The 24,863-nt window shown below is 38.4% G+C and overlaps 1 protein-coding gene across 3 annotated transcripts; it reads left to right on the forward strand.

The window, feature by feature from the left end:
* Window positions 1–227: 227 nt before the first annotated feature.
* LOC307180882 (melanoma antigen preferentially expressed in tumors-like) lies at window positions 228–18,667 on the forward strand. 3 transcript variants are annotated; one of them, XM_079911429.1, is made up of 4 exons: window positions 228–300; window positions 14,477–14,776; window positions 15,216–15,818; window positions 16,652–18,667. In XM_079911429.1, exons 2-4 carry the CDS (start codon window positions 14,487–14,489, stop codon window positions 17,163–17,165), a joined length of 1,407 nt encoding a protein of 468 aa, XP_079767555.1. In that variant the 5' UTR covers window positions 228–300; window positions 14,477–14,486; the 3' UTR covers window positions 17,166–18,667. The 3 variants fall into 3 exon arrangements, with proteins under 3 accessions (XP_079767555.1, XP_079767554.1, XP_079767556.1); XM_079911428.1 differs by having other exon boundaries at window positions 236–300; window positions 14,405–14,776; XM_079911430.1 differs by having other exon boundaries at window positions 236–300; window positions 14,474–14,776.
* The last annotated feature ends 6,196 nt before the right edge of the window (window positions 18,668–24,863 follow it).

Below are 24,863 nucleotides of genomic sequence, written 5' to 3' on the forward strand. Positions count from 1 at the left end.
TGGCGCCTGAGAAGAACCCTCTCCTGCATAAGGCTCTCTCCCCTCGGCTCTCTGGGTGGGGTCGGGAATCTGGCCCCTCCTCCCAGTACAGAGTAGATTGAGTGATAGAGGGTCATGTGACCTGAGCTGCACCAATCAAAGTCCTCTTCCGGTGAGCTTAACGTTGAGAGGGACCCGTTAAGACGCCCAGTTCCGGAAACACTGAGGCTTCTCCGCTCCGAGCTCTGGAGAGGGAGGAACCTGCTCCTACTGCTGGGGTCTTGGACAGCTCAAGTTTTTTCCAACTCTTGTTCCAATCAGGTAAATTACAACAGCATTCTTTCTATAAATTACGCCTCTATTGACCTAAATTAAATTACCCAGGATCAAGGTTTGGGGGTTAATAAGACAGGCAATCGAACGGATTGCTGGGTCCACTGTCCTGTCCATGCTCCATGCGTTTCTCTTTCCTCAGCTGTGATTCGCTTCAGTTGTGTGGCTAATCATTTCCTGCTCTCTGTTTAAAATCCCTCGATCAGCCTTCTGCTTCTTAAAAAAAAGTTGGGGCTTCCCTGGTGGCGCAGTGGTTGAGAGTCCGCCTGCCGATGCAGGGCACAGGGGTTCGTGTCCCGGTCAGGGAAGATCCCACATGCCATGGAGCGGCTGGGCCCGTGAGCCATGACCGCTGAGCCGGCACGTCCGGAGCCTGTACTCTGTGACTAGAGAGGCCACAACAGTGAGAGGCCCGCGTACCGGGAAAAAAAAAAATTGTATTTCTCCTTTGCACCTCAGTTTTGTTTGCGGTTTGTTTTGATATCCCAGACTTTAAATTGTAAGTATTGAAATGTATGTCTCTCTCTGCCCCCTCCCCCACCTCTCTGTCTCTCTCTGGTCTCTCTCTCTCTCTCTCTCTCTATCTCTCTCTCTCTCTCTCTCTCTATATATATATATATATGGTATTTCATTTCTTTTATACTTAAAATGGTTACCTTCTGAAGAGCAGATAAATACTCATCTACATCTTGGAGATGACTGCACTTTTATTTATTTTAATGGGCTCTCTAAAGCAGTTTTAAATAGTTTTTTAATGGATGATGCGGCATGAGCATTTATCCATCCTCCTAACTGTATTTCAATTAGTTAAACTCTTATTAAACAATGTCGTTTATACAATAACCATTCCTTTAACCAGTGATTTTTTTAATTCTTTATTTTAAAATAATTTTAGGCTCACAGAAACTTTGCAAGTAGTATAGAAAGCCTTCACCCAGATTTCCCTAATGTTAACATCTTATACAGCCAAAGAAAAACTATCAAAATTAGGAAATTAACATTGATGCAGTACTATTAACTAATCTACATACTTTATTTGAATTTCACCATTTGTCCCAGTAATCTCATTTTTCTATTCCAGCATCCCATTCTGGATACCACATTGCATTTGGCCATCATTTCTCCTTCGTCTCCTCCAGGCTGACAGTTCCTTAAGCTTTCTGGGTGTTTCCCAATCTTGACGCTTTTGAAGATACTGGTCAGGTATTTTATAGAATGTGTGTCAACTTGGGTTTGTCTGATGTGTTCTTGTGATTTGGTTGAACTTATACATTTTTGGCAACAGTACCTGTTTTATTCTCCTCCCCTTCATCCCATTGGTGATGGAGGAATTTCCACCCTTGTGTTATGGGGGTGGCTGAACACACGACACCTGACACTGGACAGATACTACCCATGGCAGCTTATTAGTAACGTTTACTCACAGCCTGGGGAGGAGGACACCACTGGCCAGGTAGAGCCCCACAGGAGTCATTCTCTGGAAGAGAGTGAACAAGCAGGGGCTGTGGGGGGCAGTCTGTAGTAGCAAGAGGACGAGGTGACCCTTGGTTCACATGGGAGGATGTGATTGGCTTGTTTGAATACTTCTGTGAGCTGGTAGGGAACTGAAACCTGATAGTCAGGGGCGAGCAGGCACTGTGGCTAGTTCCCATGATAAGGCTGGTTCTTTGGCTAGGGGACCTTCCTCCCGGCAGCACAAAAGGGGAATGGGAACTTGTGGTTAGTCCATTTGAGACCCTCTGGGTTTCCCCCAAATGTCAAGGCATACGTGTCACTGTGCCTTAATTTTCGGTCTTATACCACGGCGCTGCAAAAGCAATTCTGTTCCTTGCTCCAAGCATCATGTGAGGGGTTACATGATGTCCATATGTTGTATTAATGATGATATTCATTTGCAACACTTGATTAAGGTAGGGACAACTGTGTTGCTCCATTGTAATAGTACTGTTTTCCTATTTGTAAGTACTAAATATCGTGTAGGAAATACTTTCAGACCATGAAAATATCCTATTTCTTCTCAGACTGTTATTCACGACTTTTAAAATCCATCTGTTGATCTTGCCTACAACAATTATGACTTAATGGTGACTTTCTATTTCCTTATTCCTACTACATTGGTTCATTGGAATTCTGAGGAGCTGTCTTTTCTCCCCCATTTATTTATTTATAAATTTTCAAGTTGTTTATAAAACTTGTTTTATTTCAAATTATTGAATCAAATAGCTAATCAAATTATTTGTCAGTATTGAATCATGAATAACTATGTTATATTGTGACTTATAATCAAATTAAATCATTATTTAGTTTCTTGAATTGTTCCAGCTTTGGTGACTGCAAGCTCCTTTTGGTGGGGTCTGTGTTCTTTCAGCATGACCTGATCCTTTTTTGTGTACTTCCTTGCTGGCATTGTAAGGTATTCCTGTTCATCTTGTGTTTTTGTCCCCACCACGGCCCTGAAATCAAAACACTTCTGCAAAGAGCCATGTTTCCTTTTCTTGGAAAATGACATTTGGAAACCAATATCTCAGTGTGTGTTCATTGCTATTGCGGTTTCATTGCTGCTAAGTCCTCCCTCTCCGTCCACAAATGAAGGAAATATATTGTATGTATATACTCATGCTTACAGATACTTCTCAATTTCTCTACCTATATGTATAGATACTGAAAGCCAGGAGCTCATACTGATACTTCTTATTTTAATCCATTGTAGCCTTGTTTGTAACTTCTTTGTCTCACCTGGCTCTCCTTATCTTCAATATTTACTTACTTGTTCATTCCTGATATATACATGAAGTACTTGCAGAAAGGCTACCCAATACGCCTGTTAGAAACAGATTTGATAACTTGTGTTTGTGTACAGTTCTTTATGTCTTAGGCCTCAGAGGATGCAGTCAAAGAACTACTATTTCCCTAAGTTGCTTAGCTTAGCTATTTTCTTTCTCACCTCTTCAGCTGTGGTTAAGACATTCATTTGTAATATAGTTAGGTTAATTTGTTGGTGTTTGTATTTGACTTTGCCTCCTCCCCACATCTTAGTTGATTTTAATTTTTTATTTAATTCTGGGGTATGTGAAATATTACTGTGATTCAAAGAGTCAGGGCTGCACAGAAACATCTATTAGACAAGTGTCACTCTTTCCTCATGCCTTCTAAGCCCCTCCCATTCGCCACTTATTTCCCACACTCCCCCTGTAGATAACCAATCTCGTTAGCTTCTGGTTTAATCTTTCCTGTATTTACTCTGCACAAATGAACTGATACATATATGTGTTCTTATATTCCCTTGTTTATTAAATGAAGGACGGCATTTTATAATGCTCCTTTGCACTTTTCCTTTTTCAGTTAACAGCATCCCATAAAAAAACTCTTTATGCCATAGAGGGCTTCACTGTTTTTTTGTTTTTGTTTTTGTTTCTCTTTTTATACAGCTGCATTGGACTCGGCTGACATATGTAGGGGCATTTAACTGGTTTTCAACATTCTGCAACTACAAACAATGCTGCAGTGAATAACCTTAGGCATAAGTATTTTTGTGTTGGTGGAAATGGATCTTCAAGTTTTATTCCCAGCAGTAGTATTGTTGGGCCAAAAGTTAAGTGCATGTGTATTTCTGTTAGGTATTTCCAAATTTCTCTCCAGAAGGGTTGTACTGGTTTTCACTCCCACTAGCTACTGTGACTGTTTCCCCACAGACTCACTAACCGAACATGTTGCCCTACTTTTGTGACCTTTGTTGATGTGGTAGGTGAGAAATGATATCTCGGCATTGTCTTAGTATGCACTTGTCTAATTATGAGAAAGTGTGACTATATTTTGAGGACTGTTTTATATATTTTTTGTGAATTATCTGTTCATATCTTTTCCCATTTTTCTGTAGAAATATTAGCCTTTTGTCCTTCAATACTTGAGAGTTCTGTATATACCTGGACTATTATTCATTTGTCCGTGAGGCATGTGCAAATACTTTATCTCAGTTTGTCAATTGCCTTTTGACTTAGTTATGATGTGTTTGCCGTACATTAAAAAAATCCTTCGTAGTCACATAGATCATTGTTTTCTTTCATTGCCTCTGGAAATTTGAGTCACAGTTAGAAAGCCTTTCCCTACGCTGAGGTTAAAGCAGAGTCCTGCCATATTTTCTTAAAGATTTTGTTATGGTTTCATTTGTTTAGATTCCTAACCCGTTTACAGTTTATTTCTGTGTATGGTGTGTGGTATGGATCTACATTGATTCTTTTCCCAGATGTCTCATTTGTTCCAGCATCATTTATTGAACGTCCATCTTTGCCTCAGTGCTTTTAAATGCCCTTTCATCATATACTGAAATTTCCATATATTATTCTCGTTTTTCTGGGTTTTCTATTCTGTTTCACTGGACTATTTGTCTACTCATGTACCAGTACCACAGTGTTATAATTACCGAGGCTTTATAGCATGCTTTAATGTCTGGTATCATTACTCCCCATTTACAGGTTTTCTTTTTCACTTATATCCTGGCTATTCTTGCATGATTTTTAAAAAATATATTAATTTTAGTATCCATTGATCTAACTCCATAGAAACATTTGCTGGTATTTTTGAGATTATATTAAATTTATACATTAGTTTAGGGAGAACTGACATCTTCTTAATGTTGTGTTATTCTATCCAAGAACATTGACCAATGTCTTTGTACTTATTCAAGTTTCCTTCTATGTCGTTCAGGAGTGTCTAAAAATTGTCCTTGCATAGCTGCTCTTATTACGTTTATTTCTATGCATTTAAGCTTTGTTTTTGCTATTGTATATGGAATTTTCTCTACTAAAGTGTCCTCCAGCTGTGTGTGTGTGCGCACACAAAGACCATTGACTTTTGTATGTAACTATATCCTACTACCTTGATGATTTCTCTTATTGTTTTACTCAATCTGTCATTGTTTCTATAGGGCTTTTCAGGTGTACGGTAATATCATCTGCACACAGAGGTGGCTTTACTTCTTGTTATTCATTCTCAGAAATCTAATTGATTTCTCTAGTCAACTGACTAATGCTTGTAGTTGAAGACTGAACAGGAATGATATAATGGGCATACTTTTCTTATTCCTGAGCTTATTGGAAAACCTCTGGTAGTCCCCCACTAAATAAAATACTTGCATGAGGAATTAATTATATATCTTTTATCATGTTAAGAATGCGTCCCTCTTTCCCACTTCTTGAGGTTTTTCTTTTCTTAACATGAATGGGTGTTGAAGTTTCCCAGAGATTTGTTTGGCATCTGTGGTTTTAATCATATGATATTTGTCCTTAATTATATGACGATGGTGAATGATATCAATGGAATTCCTAATATAGAGCCAGCCTTGTATTAATGGAATAAATTGCACTTGATCACAGTATATTAGTTTCTAAATGTATTGTTGGATGTTTGCTAATATTCTATTTAGTATTTTGGTATCTACCTTTTACCTGTGAGCATCCTACTGGCTTCATATAAGAAGTTAGGGAAGTTTCCTTCCTTTCTAATGTTCTTAATAACTCATAGAGCTTTGGTACTATTTGATCTTTGATGGTTTACTAGGATTCACCTGTAAAACCATCTGAGCAAGGTGCTTCTTGGGGGTATTGCTGTAATAACTTTATTTCTTCTATGAAAATTGCCTAATTTAAGCTTCTAACACTAGAATCAGAATTTTGGTAATTTGTATTTATCTAGGAAGTTACCTATTTCATATAGATTTTCAAGTTTATTTGCATAGATGTTGGCAAAGTAATCTCCTCTTTTTTCTGTTTCAATGATTATTTCTCCTTTGTCTATTATTTTGTGTATGTGTGATCTCTCCCTTTCTTCCTTCATCGAGCCAGCTAGGGGTTTGTCCATTTTGAAAAACAAGATTTCATTTTTCTATTTTGTATCTCATTCATTTCTGCTTTTATGTTTTGCTTTCTTTAATTGTTCTTTTTTACCTAGTTGCTTTTGTTTTTTCATTTTTTGAGGCCATACTTTAATTAATCTTCATTCTTCCATTTTTACTCATAAAAGCGCCTACTGTGTGAATTTGCCTCAGATCACTGCTCTAAATGTATCCCATAGATGCCAATATGTAGTTTTTCAGTCAATCTTTTAAAAAATTTCTTTACAACTTCAGTTTGCATCTCTTCTTATATTCAACAGTTTTTAAGAGAAGCTTTAAAAATTTTTTTCAGGTGGAAAGGCCTTTCTGTTTTCAATTTTTGTTACTAACTTTTATAGCATTGGAGTTAGAGAGGATTGTTTGTACTATTTCTACTTTATAGAAATTAATTATCTAATCTCTGTGAGATAATTATGATCCATTTTTGACAAGAATATATTCCCTATATAACATTATTGATTAGCTTTCTCTTTTTTATATAACTTGATCAGCCTTAGACTGAGTTTGGTGTATTAAATCTCCTAGTGTTACTGTTTCCTGTTATTATTATTATTTTATCTACCTCTCCTTGCATTTTCGCTTTATAAAGGTGTTTGTTTGTTATTGGTTCATAAATATTCCTAAGGGTTATATCTTCATTGTGAGTTTTGGCTTTTATCATTAAGACATGTTTTTGGTCACGTTTAATGCTTTCTTAAAATCATCCTGAACCACCTGTTTTCTTAACTTTACTCTCTGGTCTATGCATTTTTTCCTCCAGTATCATTTAACACTCACCTACTGCATTATGATAAAAAGTTTGTTGTATTTTCTTCTACTTCTATCCCTTCTCTCATTTTTAGTTGCAGAGTTTCTGTGGGTTTTTTTCACAGCATAAAACTTTTGTACATTAGCCTTCTCCCCTTTCCCCCACCTTCATTTTACTATTGTATGTAAAATACTCACCATTGGGTATTTTGGTGAAGTTTTCCTTCTCATCGCAGTGGGATCACAATCCCAGTTCCTCTTTTAGATTACTTGGCAAACATTCTGTAAAGAGAAGTATAGGAAATATTGTAAGTTCCTGGGTCACAGTGTCACTGTCTCTCTACTCAACTTTGCTACTGTAGTGCAAAAGCATTCATAGTCAATACATAAATGATTGATCATGGCTTTGATCCAATAAAACTTCATTTACAAAATCAAGCAGTGGGCTGAATTTGGTTCAGTGGGCCAGTTTGCAGACCCCTGCTCTAGTAGCTTCCTTAGGAAGGGCTGAGGGGTGCAGAATTTCCTAAGTTTCTGCAAGTTCAAAAGCTTTTTCTGTAGGCTGTGATATTTAAAGGGCACCCAAGTTGGTTATGAAATCTATGCTTCAGCCTTTCTTTTTAGTCAATCTCTGTCTTTTGATTTTTTTAAATATTCTGTTTAAGGTGGGTTTCATATCCTCCAATGCTTGCTTGAGTATAATTAATTTTGTTTGGAGTGTTGACTTCCACTCTTTTTCTCCTTCATGGTTGTTTAATATGTATGCACTTTTGTTCCCTCATCTATTTTTTTTTTTTTACAAAGCTTTGTATGGAATTCCCTTCATTCTGTTCATCTGTATGATACTGGTTTCTTCGACAAGATTCCTAGTTTAATAATGTGATATTTTCTTAGTATAGCAAAGACCAGATCCTTTTTTATTTTGTTTGTTTGTTTTGGTGATGAAGGGAGAAGTCCTGAGTGCTCTGATTTTGCGGTTCTCTTATGTCTTGCAAGATCCTTAATTTTCCCCTTTTGTTTATTTTCTCCATCATTACCCAAGCGCCAACGGATGCTTCTCCCTAACTCTTTGCCTTTCTTCTTCCCTAAGAGTTATATCTTTCAAAGACTGCACTTTAAATCATCTCTGTCCCTTCATAAGCTCTGATTTTGGAGTGCTTTCCCTGTAGTCCAGGCTCTCATATTCTAGGACACATTTTTGGTATTTTTAGATTTATTCTGGGCTTAGTCCTTCTGCTGTAGTTTTAGATCAGCTTTCAGCCCTTTTCCATCTTTCCTCTCTCTTGGCAGCTTTTCTTGGTCTGTCTTTTTGTTTTCCACAAAGCCTAGTAATGGGAGTGTGACAAATCTTATGCCAGGATTCATGATTTTTCTTTTTTTACTCACAATACTTTTGAATTTTTGGCCTTCTCCATTTTAAAATACTGATGAGGGTGTGGCTTTTGTGTAGATGTACATTTTCCTTCTTATTGGTTTGTATCCTTTTGGGAGAAAATAATATTTTTAACATCTTTATTAGAGTATAATTGCTTTACAATGGTTTGTCAGTTTCTGCCTTATAACGAAGTGAATCAGCTATACATACACATATGTCCCCATATCTCTTGCCTCTTTCATCTCCCTCCCTCCCATCCTCCCTATCCCACCCCTCTAGATGGTCACAAAGCACCGAGCTGATCTCTCTGTGTTATGCAGCTGCTTCTCACTAGCGATCTATTTTACGTTTGGTAGTGTATATATGTCCCTGACATTCACTTTATCCCAGCTCGCCCTTCCCCCTCCCCGTATCCTCAAGTCCAGCCTCTAGTAGGCCTGCATCTTTATTCCCGTCTTACACCGAGGTTCTCTGACCATTTTCTTTTTTTTTCCTTTTTCTATTTTATTTTATTTTTTTTTGGTGGCTTAAAATGGCAGAAATTTATTCTTTCATAGCTCTGGAAGCCAAGTCTGAAATCAATATCACTGAGCTGAAATCAATGTGTTGGCAGGGCTGTTCTTCTTCTGGAGGCTCCAGGAGAGAATCCATTCTTGCTTCTTCCAGCTTCTTGTGGCTGCCAGCATCCTTTGGCGTGTGGTCACATCAAAACAACCTCTGCCTGTGTGGTCACATTGACATTTCCTTTTCTGTGTGTGTCAAATCTGGTTTTGCCCCTATATTTTAATTTATTTTATTTATTTTAATTTATTTTAACATCTTTATTGGAGTATAATTGCTTTACAATGGTGTGTTAGTTTCTGCTTTATAACAAAGTGAATCAGTTATACATATACATATGTTCCCATATCTTTACCCTCTTGCATCTCCCTCCCTCCCAGCCTCCCTATCCCTCCCCTCTAGGTGGTCACAGACCACCTAGCTGATCTCCCTGTGCTACGCGGCTGCTTCCCACTAGCTACCTATTTTACATTTGGTAGAGTATATATGTCCATGCCATTCTCTCACTTTGTAACAGTTTACCATTCCCCCTCCCTATATCCTAAACTCCATGCTCTCGTAGGTCTGTGTCTTTATTCCCGTCTTACCCTTAGGTACTTCATGACCTTTTCTCAGGGTATGCCCAGTAGTGGGATTGCTGGGTCGTATGGTAGTTCTATTTGTAGTTTTTTAAGGAACCTCCATACTGTTCTCCATAGTGGCTGCATCATTTCTCATTCCCACCAATAGTGCAAGAGTTTTCCCTTTCCTCCTCACCCTCTCCAGCATTTATTGTTTGTAGATTTTTTGATGATGGCCATTCTGACCGGTGTGAGATGATATCACATTGTAGTTTTGATTTGCATTTCTCTAATGATTAATGACGTTGAGCATTCTTTCATGTGTTTGTTGGCAATCTGTATATCTTCTCTGGAGAAACGTCTATTTAGGTTCTGCCCATTTATGCATTGGATTGGATTCTTTTTTTTTATTGAGCTGCATGAGCTGCTTGTAAATTTTGGAGATTAATCCTTTGTCAGTTGCTTCATTTGCAAATATTTTCTCCCATTCTGAGGGTTCTCTTTTCATCTTGTTTTTGGTTTCCTTTGCTGTGCAAAAGCTTTTAAGTTTCATTAGGTCCCACTTGTTTATTTTTGTTTTTATTTCCATTTCTCTAGGAGGTGGGTCAAAAAGGATCTTGCTGTGATGTATGTCATAGAGTGTTCTGCCTGTTTTCTCCCAACGGTTTTATAGTTTCTGGCCTTACATTTAAGTCTTTAATCCCTTTTGAGTTTATTTTTGTGTATGGTGTTAGGGAGTGTTCTAATTTCATACTTTTACATGTACCTGTCCAGTTTTCCAGCACCACATATTGAAGAGTCTATCCTTTCTACATTGTACATTCCTGCCTCCTTTATCAAAGATACTGTGACCATATGTGCGTGGGTTTATCTCTCGGCTTTCGGTCCTGTTCCATTGATCTATATTTTTGTTTTCATGCCAGTACCATACTGTCTTGATTACTGTAGCTTTGTAGTATAGTCTGAAGTCAGGGAGCCTGATTCCTCCAGCTCCAATTTTCGTTCTCAAGCTTGCTTTGACTATTCGGTGTCATTTGTGTTCCCATACAAATTGTGAAGTTTTTTGTTCTAGTTCTGTGAAAAATACCAGTGGTAGTTTGATAGGGATTGCATTGAATCTGTAGATTGCTTTGGGTAGTAGAGTCATTTTCACAATGTTGATTCTTCCAATCCAAGAACATGGTATATCTCTCCATCTATTTCTATCATCTTTAATTTCTTTCATCAGTGTCTTATAATTTTCTGCATACAAGTCTTTTGTCTCCTTAGGTAGGTTTGTTCCTAGATATTTTATTCTTTTGGTGGCAGTGGTAAATAGGAGTGTTTCATTAATTTCTCTTTCAGATTTTTCATCATTAGTGTATAGGATTGCCAAAGATTTCTGTGCATTCATTTTGTATCCTGATACTTTACCAAATTCATTGATTAGCTCTAGTAGTTTTCTGGTAGCATCTTTAGGATTCTCTATGTATAGTAAAATGTCATCTACCAACAGTGACAGCTTTACTTCTTCTTTTCCAATTTGGATTCCTTTTATTTCTTTTTCTTCTCTGATTGCTATGGCTAAAACTTCCAAAGCTATGTTGAATAATAGTGGTGTGAGTGGGCAACCTTGTCTTGTTCCTGATCTTAGTGGAAATGCTTTCAGTTTTTCACCATTGAGGACGATGTTGGCTGTGGATCTGTCATATATGGCCTTCGTTATGTTGAGGAAAGTTCCTTCTATGCCTACTTTCTGGAGGGTTTTTTTCATAAATAGGTGTTGAATTTTCTTGAAACATTTCTCTGCATCTATTGAGATGATCATATGGCTTTTCTCCTTCAGTTTTTTAATATGGTGTATCACGTTGACTAATTTGCATATACTGAAGAATCCTTGCATTCCTGGGATATACCCCACTTGGTCATAATGTATGATCCTTTTAATGTGCTGTTGGATTCTGTTTGCTAGGATTTTGTTAAGGATTTTTCATCTATGTTCATCAGTGATATTGGCCTGTAGTTTTCTTTCTTTGTGACATCTTTGTCTGGTTTTAGTATCAGAGTGATGGTGGCCTCATAGAATGAGTGTGGGAGTGTTCCTCCTGCTGCTATATTTTGGAAGAGTTTGAGACAGATAGGTGTAAGCTCTTCTCTAAATGTTTGATATAATTTGCCTGGGAATCCATCTGGTCCTGGGTTTTTGTTTGTTGGAAGATTTTTAATCACAGTTTCAATTTCAGTGCTTGTGATTGTTTGTTCATATTTTCTATTTCTTCCTGGTTCAGTCTCAGAACGTTGTGCATTTCTAAGAATTTGTCCATTTCTTCCAGGTTGTCCATTTTATTGGCATAGAGTTGCTTGTAGTAATCTCTGATGATCCTTTGTATTTCTGCAGTGTCAGTTGTTACTTCTCCTTTTTCATTTCTAATTCTATTGATTTGAGTCTTCTCCCATTTTTTCTTGATGGGTCTGGCTAATTGTTTATCAATTTTATTTATCTTCTCAAAGAACCAGCTTTTAGTTTTATTTTTCTTTGCTATCGTTTCCTTCATTTCTTTTTCATTTATTTCTGATCTGATTTTTATGATTTTTTTCCTTCTGCTAATTGTGGGGTTTTTTTTTTGTTCTTCTTTTTCTATTGCTTTATGTGTAAGGTTAGGTTGTTTATTTGAGATGTTTCTTGTTTCTTGAGGTAGGATTTTACTGCTATAAGCTTCCCTCCTAAAAATGCTTATGCTGCATCCCATAGGTTTGGGTCGTCATGTCTCCATTGTCATTTGTTTCTAGGTAATTTTTGATTTCCTCTTTGATTTCTTCAGTGATCTCTTGGTTATTTAGTAGTGTATTGTTTAGCCTCCATGTGTTTGTATTTCTTACACATTTTTTTCTGTAATTGCTATCTAGTCTCATAGCATTGTGGTCAGAAAAGATACTTGATACGATTTTAAATTTCTTAAATTTACCAAGGCTTGATTTGTGACCCAAGATATGATCTATCCTGGAGAATTTTCCTTGAGCACTTGAGAAGAATGTGTATTTTGTTCTTTTTGGATGGGATGTCCTATAAATATCAATTAAGTCCATCTTGTTTAATATATCATTTAAAGCTTGTTTTTCTTTATTTATTTTCATTTTGGATGATCTGTCTATTGGTGAAAGTGGGGTGTTAAAGTCCCCTACTGTGATTGGGTTACTGTTGATTTCCCCTTTTATGGCTGTTAGTATTTGACTTATGTAGTGAGGTGCTCCTATGTTGGGTGCGTAAATATTTACAATTGTTGTATCTTCTTCTTGGATAGATCCCTTGATCATTATGTGGTGTCCTTCTTTGTCTCTTGTAATAGTCTGTTTTAAAGTCTATTTTGTCTGATATGAGAATTGCTACTCCAGCTTTCTTTTTATTTACATTTGCATGGAGTATCTTTTTCCATCCTCTCACTTTCAGTCTGTATGTGTCCCTAGGTCTGAAGAGGGTCTCTTGTAGACAGCATATATATGGGTCTTGTTTTTACATCCATTCAGCCAATCTATGTCTTTTGGTTGGAGCATTTAATCCATTTACATTTAAGGTAATTATCGATATGTATGTTCCTGTTACCATTTTGTTAATTGTTTTGGGTTTTTTTTTATTGTAGGTCTTTTCCCTCTCTTGTGTTTCTTGCCCAGAGAAGTTCCTTTAGCATTTGTTGTAAAGCTGTTTGGTGGTGCTGAATTCTCTTAGCTTTTGCTTGTCTGTAAAGCTTTTAATTTCTCCTTCACATCTGAATGAGATCCTTGTTGGTTAGAGTAATCTTGGTTGTAGGTTTTTTCTTTCATCCCTTTAAATATGTCCTGCCAGTCCCTTCTGTCTTTCAGAGTTTCTGTTGAAAGATCAGCTGTTTATCTTATGGGGATTCCCTTATGTGTTACTTGTCGTTTTTCCCTTGCTGCTTTTAATATTTTTTCTTTGTGTTTAATTTTTGATAGTTTGATTAATATGTGTCTTGGAGTGTTTCTCCTTGGATTTATCCTGTATGGGACTCTCTGTGCTTCCTGGACTTGATTAACTATTTCTTCGTGTCCTTCTCTGGAGCTCCTTTAAGCAGCGCTCTTAATCCCCTCTCCTGGTGCACCAGGAAACAGAGAGGCAAGAAAAAGTCTCTTATCTCTTTGGCAGCTCCAGACTTTTTCCTGGAGTCCCTCTCTGCTAGCCGTGGCACACTAGCCCCCTTCAGGCTGTGTTCATGTAGCCAACCCCAGTCTTTTCCCTGGTATCTGACCTCTGAAGCCCGAGCCTCAGGTCCCAGGCTCCGCCCACCTCGGCGGGTGAGCAGACAAGCCTCTCAGGCTGGTGAGTGCCGGTCAGCACTGATCCCCTGTGTGGGAATCTCTCCACTTTGCCCTCCACACCCCTGTTGCTGCGCTCTCCTCTGTGGCTCCACAGCTTCCCCCCTCCGCCACCTGCAGTCTCCACCCACGAAGGGGCTTCCTAGTGTGTGGAAACCTTTCCTTCTTCACAGGTCCCTCCCACTGCTGCAGGTCCCATCCCTATCCTTTTGTCTCTGTTTTTATTTTTTCTTTTACCCTACCCAGGTCCTTGGGGAGTTTCTTGCCTTTTGGGAGGTCTGAGGACTTCTGGCAGCATTCAGTAGGTGTTCTGTAGGAGTTGTTCCACATGTAGATGTATTTCTGATGTATTTGTGGGCAGGAAGGTGATCTCCACTTCTTACTCTTCTGCCATCTGGAAGCTCCTCAGGAGGAAATAATTTGAGGAAGGCAGCTAGGTGGTCAGCATTGTCTTCTGCTAACTTACCTCTGATTTCTAATGGCATTTTATCTCATGGAAGTGTGTGTGTGTGTGTGTGTGTGTGTGTGTGTGTGTGTGTGTGCATGCGTGCATGCACACGAGTCCATTTTCATTCTATTCCTATAGTAGTGGTCACTTGAGTTGGCCCTATGGTTCACCACATACTTATTCAATAAGTATTTTGTCCACAGCTAACCCTGGAAGCAAACAAGTGACTATAGATACCTTCTCAGGATTTCTAAAAATTCTCCACTCTGAAGCAGGTTTTTGAAGATGGACCAAAAGACCACAGTCACCCTCCTTGAGCTTGCTGCAAAGAGTCTGCTGAATAATGAGCCTGCAACTATCCATGCCCTGGACGAAATCCCAAGAGACCTCTTTGTTCCATTGTTCAACGCTGCCTTCTTGGGTGGGCATAAGACGATCCTAAAGGCAATGGTGAAGGTTTGGCCTTTTCGCTGTCTCCATATTGGGTCATTGACCACACGGGAATCATACTATGACATCTTGGAAGCCGTGATTGATGGTCTGCAGATCCTCCCTGCCCAGAACTCTTCCTCTTGGTAAGACTATGACCAGTAGAGACACAGGGAGTCAGCAGGAGTGTATGCTGTAGCCTGGGGCAGGGGAATACCTAACGGTCTCCCAACAGTAGCCAGTGGTGAATACTGCAGTCTTTGCAGAGCTGTCAGTCCTTCGGGACTCTATTGCCTTATAGAGTTGATTATAGAGTAGAGGTGTTTGAGGATACTATGAATGGATTTGAGTGTGATTACACAGAAGTGGAATATGGGCATTGAGACAGGGAAAGACCGGAGGTGAAGGAGGGGGTGTGGAAAGGATGAAAGACGCTGCATTTGTGTGGAAAGAACTTCTTGGTGAATGGCAACGAAGTGAAAACCAGGGTTGAAGTGTTCTGTCCCTGCTTCTCATCATTGATCTTGCTGGGTTATATTAAAATCAGCTATCTCTCATGTGTTCTGTCTCTTCCTTTCCTTACAGGGGGCCCAAACTGAGGATCCTAGATTTAAGGAGTGATCTGGTCTGTAAGACAATATGCTCTGAGATTGGGACCGCATTCCCTTTCTGTTTTAAGTCATGCATTTACTCTCAGCACTCTATCCTTAAGATAGAAGAAGCTCAGCATAGAGTCAGGTGCCTCGGGATTGGTAATTCTGGGTCTGAGCCTCAGTCAGCTCAGGAACCCATGGAATTACTAGTGGATATTTCCCTCAATAGTACCTTGAGAACAAAGCAATTCCTCTCTTTCATTTGTAGTAAGATTCAGCAGAATGTTCGGTCCTTGCACGTCTGCTGCAGAGATTTGCAAATCGATAGAATGTCTGGGCACAAAAGTATCCTGCAGTTTCTGGATCTGGGGTGCATTGAGAACCTGGAGATGGATCAGGCTAATCTGAGTGAAGTCGTCACCCTTTTGGCTCAGATGATCCACCTGAACAGCCTTACTCTGTGTAACATCCCCTTTAAAACTTATAATAGAAGGAAATTCAGATCTTTTCTCCTCTGCCTTGGGCGGCTGGACCATCTCCAGGAGCTGAGCTTGTCTTTCTTCTGCCTCACAGATCAACTGCACAAATTGCTCAGGTGAGGAGGTGGGGAGGAACCTGGGTTCCCTGATCACCTCATTGTTAACACAGAAGAGACCATGCTTGGATCTTCCTAAGCTCCTTGTAACCCATTTCTCTCTTTGCCTCAGCATAGGCACTGCTGGGAGTTTGAACATAGCTGGGGGAGAGAGGGGCACCTTATGTTGAGCAGCAGATGAGGTTAGAAAAGGAAGCTGTGCTCATTCATTCATTCATTCATTCAGTGACCGTGGGCAGATCCTAAAAGAAGTCTGTAAATATATTGGTGAAAAAGACTCAGTCCTTCTCCTATTGGACTTTACAGCTCTCTAGAGAGGAAGGGGAGGCATTCAGATGGAGAAACATTAAGCTATAGGACTAATGCACATGCCCATGGATGGGCCCCAATAGTTAACACTGCCAGATAATATTGCTCCTGTATTTCCCCCCAGGCTTACACCCTGAATGGAGAGGTTGTCATCTGGGTACTAGTCAAAGGAAACCCTCAGTTGGCTGCTTTCCCAGACCCATCCTCGCCAAATAAGTGAATCAGATCCAACACTGATTATGTCGTATATACTAAGTGCATGCAATTTCTTCACTTAATCTTTCCCGCAATTCTGTATAATAATGACTGCTGTGCACATTTTCAAGATTAAAACCCTGTACCTCAGAGTGGTAAAGTAACTTTCTCAGGGTCACAAATCTATAAGGTCTGATCCCAAAGTCCACATTGTTAACCACTTATTGCAAACCATGAACACAGTAGTTTATTCTAGAGCCTTAGGTACCTAAAATTTGGGGCTCATTGCCCTATTCTTCTGAAATAACCTTACATTTTTCTCTCTGTAGAGTTGTGCCACCTCAGTTGGATTCACTGTATCTACCTCACTGTCAGCTTTCTCACAGAGATGTCACTGTCCTGTCCCAGAGCTCTCAGGCCACCCACCTAAGGGTATTGAGTCTCAGTAACAACCACATCTTCTCAGAAGTTTATGAGCCCTTCCAGGCTCTGCTGGAGAAGGTCTCAAGCACCCTGCAACATTTGGTGATAAACAATTGTATGATAACTGATTCTACTCTCTCTGCCGTCATCCCAGCCCTGAGCCACTGTACTCAGCTCCATGTCCTTAGCTTTGCCTTCAATCCCATTACAATGCCTGTGCTCAAGAGCCTTCTGCAGCACTTGACTTCCTTGATGAAGCTGAAGTATGTGATTTATCCTGTCCCTGTCCATTGCTACGAGGAATGGATTTTTCATGACCGTTTGGACCGACAGAAACTTGCTGAAGTTCAGGCTCAGTTGGAAGCGATGCTGCACGGGGCACAGAGGAACGACATGAAATGGGTCAGTTGTTCAGAGTGATTTCCACAGCACAGGGAGGTGTTTCAACACGATGTGTGGCCATGAAAGTGTTCACTTTTTTTTTTTTTTTTGCCTAAAACCCAAGTTTGTAGAGACACATATATAAAGTTCTGCTGTTCTAGGAAACTGGGGTTAGGAACACTGGATATGTAAACTGATCTCTATAAAAGAGGAACTTTAAAAAGGAAATAGAGGAATTTGAAATGTCCGCTGGATCTCTTGCCCACTGCCCTCTACATTTTCTGGTTACTATCCACAGTGTTGAGTATGTGACGTAAGCTGACCCAGTCATGGTACATCATTTCCTTATCCACACTGATTGGTTCACTTATCCATTTATGGGCACATGACACAAGTCAGATCAATTGAAACTCTTCCTAGAGGTGGTAGTTGTTGAATAATTTTACCCTCTAGGGACCTGCAAACTTCTTGTATTTCTGATTTCCTCAGGTGGCTTTTGAGAAACCGTATGCAACTAAAAGGAAACAAACTATGCCCACTACCTATTGGTATCTTCATCAGCATATTGCTGCCTAATTTCCCAGGTCTCAGACCGCTGGCTCAGTTATTCCTTATTCCACACACATTCACCAAGTATCTGTTATGATTTAGGTACTTTTCCAGGTGCTAAGAAAGATAAAGTCCCTGATCTCACTCAGAGTGTAGACATTCCTATGATTTATCAGTTTCTCTTCTCTTTCTTGGAAGACTTGGGAAATTATTTATTCCCCCATAATACAGTATTTTTCTCACTTTTTCCCCTCACATAGTCTGCTCAAATGATATTGGTCTTTTTGTACTGTTGGGGAGCTGCTCAGGCCTCAGGTCATGGCTTAAATGTTACCTCCTCAGATAGGTTTTCTCTTACTTCCCCATTTAAGCAGATTTATTCTGCTGCTGCTTTTGCTTAAGGTACCATGTATATTTCCTTCATCGTACACATTGTTGCATATGTATTTGCTCCCTCTGCCCCTCCACTAGAGTTGCACTGCTCAGTATGGTGCCCACTAACCATATGTGGCTTCTGAACTCTAGAAATTTGGCTAATCTCAAATGTGATGTACCCTAGGTGTTGAATGCACTCTGTGTATCCAAGAGTTAGTAAGAAACAAAGGATGTAGAGTAACTAATTGATAATCTATGTGTATTGTTTACATGGTGAAATGATAACATACTCCATATCAAAGACAGTAAAGATAAAAGAATGTAAATTAAATTCTTTATATAGTTACATGTTAGAATGATAGCATTGTATTTCAAAGACTTAGTAAGAAAAATGTTATAATAATTACGTGTTTATATGTTTACATATCAACGTGATAAAACATTGCATTCCAAAGACTAATTGAGAGAAAATAAAGTTAATTAATAGGTTGTTCCTACTGTTTATATGTTGAAATGGTAACATAGAAGATGTCAACGATAACAGAAAAGAATGGAAAAAATAATTAGTATTTTCTGTATAGTGTTTCCTTGTTGAAATGAAAACAGATTGCATTTTCATTGTTGAAATGAAAACAGATTGTAGTTTAAAGACTTAGTAAGAAAGAAGAATGTAAAAGTAATGAGTGTTGTTTACATTGTTTCCTTGTTGAAATGATAACACACACATTTTAAAGACTCAGTAAAAAATTTTTTACAATTATTTTTTCTTATTGTTTTCATGTTGAAGTGATAAACTGCATTTCAAAAACAGAGAAAATAATGTAAAACTTAATTAATAATTAATAAAAATAGTTAATAACTTGTTGTTACCTCCATTTTGCTACTGCATTTCTGACTTAGAAAGATAAACGTATTAAATGAATTGTATATGTTGTTGCTTTGTTGAAATGATAACACATGGCATTTCAAAGACATCATAAAATAAGAATGCAACAAGGCCACCGATACCCTGACACCAAAGCCAGACAAAGACACTACAGAAAAAGGAAATGAGAGGGCAATATCTTCGATTAATACAAATGAAAAGGTCCTGGACAAAATATTAGCAAAGCAAATCCAACAATATATCAAAAGGACCATACACCATAAATCACATAGGATTTATTCCAGGGTCACAAGGAAGATTCAACATTTGCAAATCAATCAGTGTGAGACACCACATCAACAAAATGAAAGATAAAAATCACATGATTATCTCAATAGATGCAGGAAACTCTTTTGACACAATTGAACATCCATTCATGACAACAACTCTCAACAAAGTGTGTATAGAGGGAACATGTCCCAACATGATAAGGGCATTTACGACAAACCCACAGCCAACATCATAGTGAATGGCGAAAAGCTGAAAGACTTTCCACTAAATTCAGGAACAAGGTAAGGATGCCCACTCTCACCACTTATATTTAACATAGTACTGGAAGTCCTAACCACAGCAATCAGATGAAAAAAGAAATAAAAGGTACTCACACTGGAAGGGACAAGGTAAAACCGTTACTCTTTGCGGATGACATGATACTTTGTATAGAAAGTTCTAAAGCCTCCACTCAAAAACTATTAGAACTAATGAATGAATTAAGCAAACTTTCAGTATCCAAGATTAACATACAGAAATCTGTTGCATTTCTATACACTAATAATGAAATATCACAAAATGAAAGTTTTTCTTTTTCATTTTTATTGGAGTATAATTGCTTTACAATGGTGTGTTACTTTCTGCTTTCTAACAAAGTGAATCCGTTATACATATACATATGTTCCCATATCTCTTCCCTCTTGCGTCTCCCTATCCTCCCTATCCCACCCTCCCTATCCCACCCTTCTAGGTGGTCACCGGGCACCGAGCTGATCTCCCTGTGCTATGCGGCTGCTTCCCACCAGCTATCTATTTTACGTTTGGTAGTGTATATATGTCCATGCCACTCTCTCGCTTTGTCACAGCTTACCCTTCCCCCTCCCCATATCCTCAAGTGTAAACTCAGTTTAAAATCGCATTGAAAAGAATAAAACACCTAGGAGTAAACCTAACCAGGGACGTGAAAGCCCTATCTGAAAACTATGAAACACTGATGCAGGAAACTGAAGATGAACAAAGAAATGGAAAGATATCCCATGCTATGGGATTGGAAGAATTAATATTGTTAAAATGTCCATACTTCCCAAAGTAATCTACAGATTTAATGCAATCACTATCATATACCCATGCCATTTTTCACAGAACTAGAACCAAGAATCCAAAAATTCATATGGAACCACAAAAGACCCCAAATTGCCAAAGCAATCTTGAGAAAAAAAAGGAATGAAGCTGGAGGTATAACCCTCCCAGACTTCGGACTATGAAACAAAGCTAATCAAAACAGCATGGGCCTGGCGCAAAAACAGACACATCGATCAATGGAATAGAATAGACAGTCCAGAAATAAACCCATGCACGTATGGTCAATTAATCTACAGAAAAGGAGGCAAGAATATACAATGGAGAAAAGGCAGTTTCTTCAATCAGTGGTGTTGGGAAAACTGGTCATCTACATGTAAAACAAAGATTAGAACATTCCCTCACACCATACACAAAAATAAAATGGTTTAAACACCTAAATGAAAGACCTCAAAACATAAAACTCCTAGAAGAGAACATAAGCAGAACACTCTTTGATAAAAATCATACCAATATTCCTTTGGATAAATCTCCTAAAGCAAAAGGAATAAAAACAAAAATAATCTAACGAGAACTAATTAAACTTAAAAGCATTTGCACAGGAAAGGAAACCATCAACAAAAATGAAAAGAAAACCCAAGGATTGGGAAAAAATATTTGCAAATGATGTGACCAACAAGGGGTTAATATCCAAAATATATAAACAGCTCATAGAACTCAATGTCAAAACAACAAACAACCCAATGATAAATGGGCAGAAGACCTGAATAGACATTCTTTCAAAGAAGATGTACACGTGGTTAACAGGCACATGAAAAGATGCTCACCATCGCTCATATTTAGAGAAATGCAAATCACAACAACAATGACATATCATCTCGCACCTGTCAGAATGGCAATCATCAAAAAGTCTACAAATAACAAATATTGGAGAGGATGTGGAGAAAAGGGAATCTTTGTATGCTGTTGGTGGGAATGTAAATTGGTGCAGCCACTATGGAAAACAATATGGAGCTCCCTTAAAAACTAAAAATAAAACTACCATATGATCCAGCAATTCCACTCCTGGATACATTTACAGAAAAATAACAAAAGCATTGAAAGGTTCATAGCAACACTATTTACAATAACAAAGATATGGAAGCAACCCAAGTGCCCATCAACAGACAAATTGATAGAAAAATATGGCATATATACACACACAATGGAATATTACTCAGCCATAAAAAGAATGAAATTCTATTTGCTGCAATATGGATGGACCTAGACAATATTATGCTTAGTTAAATGTCAGATATAGAAAGACAAATACTGTACGATACCACTTGTATGTTGAATCTAAAAACTAATACAAGTGAATGCATATGCGCAATGGAAACAGATTCACAGATATAGAAAACAAATTTTTGGTTACCAAAAGGGAGAGGGAAGGTAGGAGGGACAAATCAAATTAGGGGCATGGGATTAAGAGATACAACTACTATGTATAAAATGGGAAAGCAACAATGATATACTGTATAGCACAGGGAATTATAGGCATTATCTGATAATAACTTGTAGTGGCGTATAATCTGAAAAAATGCTGGATCACTCTGCTGTACACCTAAAACTAATATAGTATTGTAAATCAACTATATTCCAATTAAAAGAAGAGAAAGGATACAAAATTATTTAATAATATGTTCATATTGCTTACATATTGAGATAATGCACTGCATTTCAAAGACTTACCAAAAAAAAAAAAAAAGAAAACTAATTAACCATGGTGGTTAGCACCATGCTTACATAAAACATCATTAGTTATGCCAGTCTGCTTTAAGATGATAACAGCTTAACTTTGATCATATGCAAAATCGCTACACTTTTACCTCTTCCCACCTCATTTTATGTTATTGTTGTCCCAGTTTGTATCTTTTATATTGTGAGCACTAATGAATTAGTGCAACTGTATTTATTTTTAATACTTTTGTCTTTCCGTTTTCATACTAAAGTTAAAAGTGTTTTATCCACCACCATTACAATGTTGGAGTGTTCTGAATTTGACTATATGCTTACTTTTACGTATGAGTTATGCTTTCGTAGGTTTTCATGTTGTTAATTTTTTGTTTTCACTCAAAGAACTCCCTTTAGCATTTTTGTAAGGCAGGTCAAGTGGTGAATAACTCCCTCAGCGTTTGCTTGTCTGGGAATGTCATCATCTATCTTTCATTTCTGAAGGACGGCTTTTCTGAATAGAGTATTCTTGGTTGTCGGTTGTTTTCTTTCAGCACTTTGAATGTGTAATCCCACTCTTTCCTGGACTGCAAGGTTTCTTTTCAGAAATCTGATAGCCTTATGCTGTTCCCTGGTATATGACAAGTGGCATTTCTCTTACAGACTTTACAATTCTCTCCTTGAAAAGGAAACCCTCTTACACTGTTGGTGGGAATGAAAATTGATACAGCCACTATGGAGAAAAGTATGGAGGTTCCTTAAAAAATTAAAAACAGAACTACCATATGACACAGCAACACCACACCTGGGCATATACCCTGAGAAAACCATAATTCAAAAAGTACATGCACCCCAATGTTCATTGTAGCACTATTTACAAGAGCCAGGACATGGAAGCAACCTAAACGTCCATCAACAGAAGAATGGATAAAGAAGGTGTGGTACACATATACAATAGAACATTACTCAGACATAAAAAGTAATGAAACTGTGCCATTTGCACAGATGTGGATGGACCTAGAGACTGTCATACAGAGTGAAGTAATTCAGAAAGAGAAAAACAAATATCATAATATATACCTTATATGTGGAATCTAGAAAAATGATACAGATGAACTTATTTGCAAAGCAGAAATAGAGACACGGATGTAGAGGACAGTCATATGGATACCAGGGTGGGAAGGGGGGGTGGGTTGAAATGGGAGATTGGGATTGACATATATACACTACTATATATAAAATAGATAACGAATGAGAACCTACTGTATAGCTCAGGGAACTCTACTCAATGCTCTGTGGTGACCCAAATAGGAAAGACATCCACAAGAGAGGGGATATATGTATGTGTGTGTGTGTGTGTGTATATATATATATATATATATATATATATATATATATATATGGCTGATTCACTTTGTTGTTGAGCAGAAATTAACACAATATTGTAAAGCAACTATACTCCAATAAAAATTAACTTTTAATAGAAATGACAAAAATTCTAGATTGTTGTAAGTATTCAAAATAAATAAGTAAAATATAAAGACAGTTAAGAAAAGAAAAACAATTCTTTCCTTGTCTTTGATATTTTTATTATAATGTGTCTTCATATAACCTCCTATGAGATGAAACTGTTCGAGGACTTTTGAGTTTCGTGAACTTGGGGGTCCATGTTGCTCCCACAAGTTGGGTGGTTTTCAGCCATTATTTCTATAAATAAAATACCCCCGCCTCTCTCTCTCTCCCTTCCTCCTCCTCCAGGGTCCCCATCATCCATATATGAGTCCACTTAATGGTGTTTTAAAAATCCCATAGATTTTCCCCAATATTTTTCATTCTTTTTTTTTCTCCTCTGATTAGATAACTTCAAATTACTTCTTTTTGAGTTCATACATTTTTTTCTTCTGCTTGATGAAGTCTGTTGTTATAGCTCTCTGTTATATTTCTAAATTCATCCATTGTATTCTTCAGCTCCATAATTTCCTTTTGGCTCCTTTTCATGAGTTCTCTATCTTTGTTGACTTTTTTATTTTGTTCAGGTATTGCTTTTCTGATTTCATTGAGTTGTATTGTAGCTGGCTGGGCATCTTTAAAACAATCATGTTGAATTCCTTGTCAGGCAATTCATGGACCTCCATTTCTATGGGGTCAGTTACTGGGAAATTATCTTGTATCATTTGTGGGGTATTGGGCTTCCTATATTTTTCCTGCCCCTGAAAATCTCGTGTTGGTGTCTTCACATTTAAGGAAGGAATCTCCTCCATCAGCCTTTACTGACCTTTATCAGGAGAGAAACACCTGCAACACTCAGCCAAGCTAGGGATACTGGGGGTTCCCTGAGGTCTTTTCTGTGGATTCACCAGCTCTGCCCCTCTTGCTCCATCTTGTGAAGGAAGTGTTTGGATGATACACGCCTTTTCTCAATTGCACAAAGCCAGGACACATGCTGACAGCCTCCTGTTTATTTTCCCCATTTCGGTACCCTGAAGTGTTTAAGGTATGTCTGTTCTCACCATCCAGCAGAGTGGTGCCAGTTCTTTTTATGCACATGTGCATGATCTGTTGAGGCATGAGTGCACCTTCTGCAGGGGTGTCCACGGAATGCCGGTTCTGAGGGGGACCGGCATATAGAGTGCTGGATGTGCTCGTGGGCAAACTGAGGCTTCTGTAGGTGATGGGTCCTATGAGGTTTGTAAGGTACAGTCTGTGAGGCAGTTAGTAGAAACTGCAGCCCTTTGTTGAGCTTGGTGCCCTGTTTGCTGTGAGCCTTTGCCCTTTCCCCTTCTCCTTGCTATCCCAAGACTATTCAGCCATGCTCATCACCTCTGGGTTCTGGGTTTGGGCAAGAAAGAAGTGGGATTCCTGGGCAGCGTCTAGCACCACTGGGT

The sequence above is a fragment of the Stenella coeruleoalba genome (genome assembly GCF_951394435.1).
Source record: "Stenella coeruleoalba genome assembly, chromosome: X".
Lineage (NCBI taxonomy): Eukaryota > Metazoa > Chordata > Mammalia > Artiodactyla > Delphinidae > Stenella > Stenella coeruleoalba.

Bases quoted from the DNA above. Each gene is read 5' to 3' on its own strand.
- LOC307180882 (XM_079911429.1), top strand. From the start codon at position 14,487: ATGGACCAAAAGACCACAGTCACCCTCCTTGAGCTTGCTGCAAAGAGT. The intron at 14,777-15,215 runs GTAAGACTATGA...CTTTCCTTACAG, and splicing joins GCCCAGAACTCTTCCTCTTG to GGGGCCCAAACTGAGGATCC. The intron at 15,819-16,651 runs GTGAGGAGGTGG...TTCTCTCTGTAG, and splicing joins CAACTGCACAAATTGCTCAG to AGTTGTGCCACCTCAGTTGG.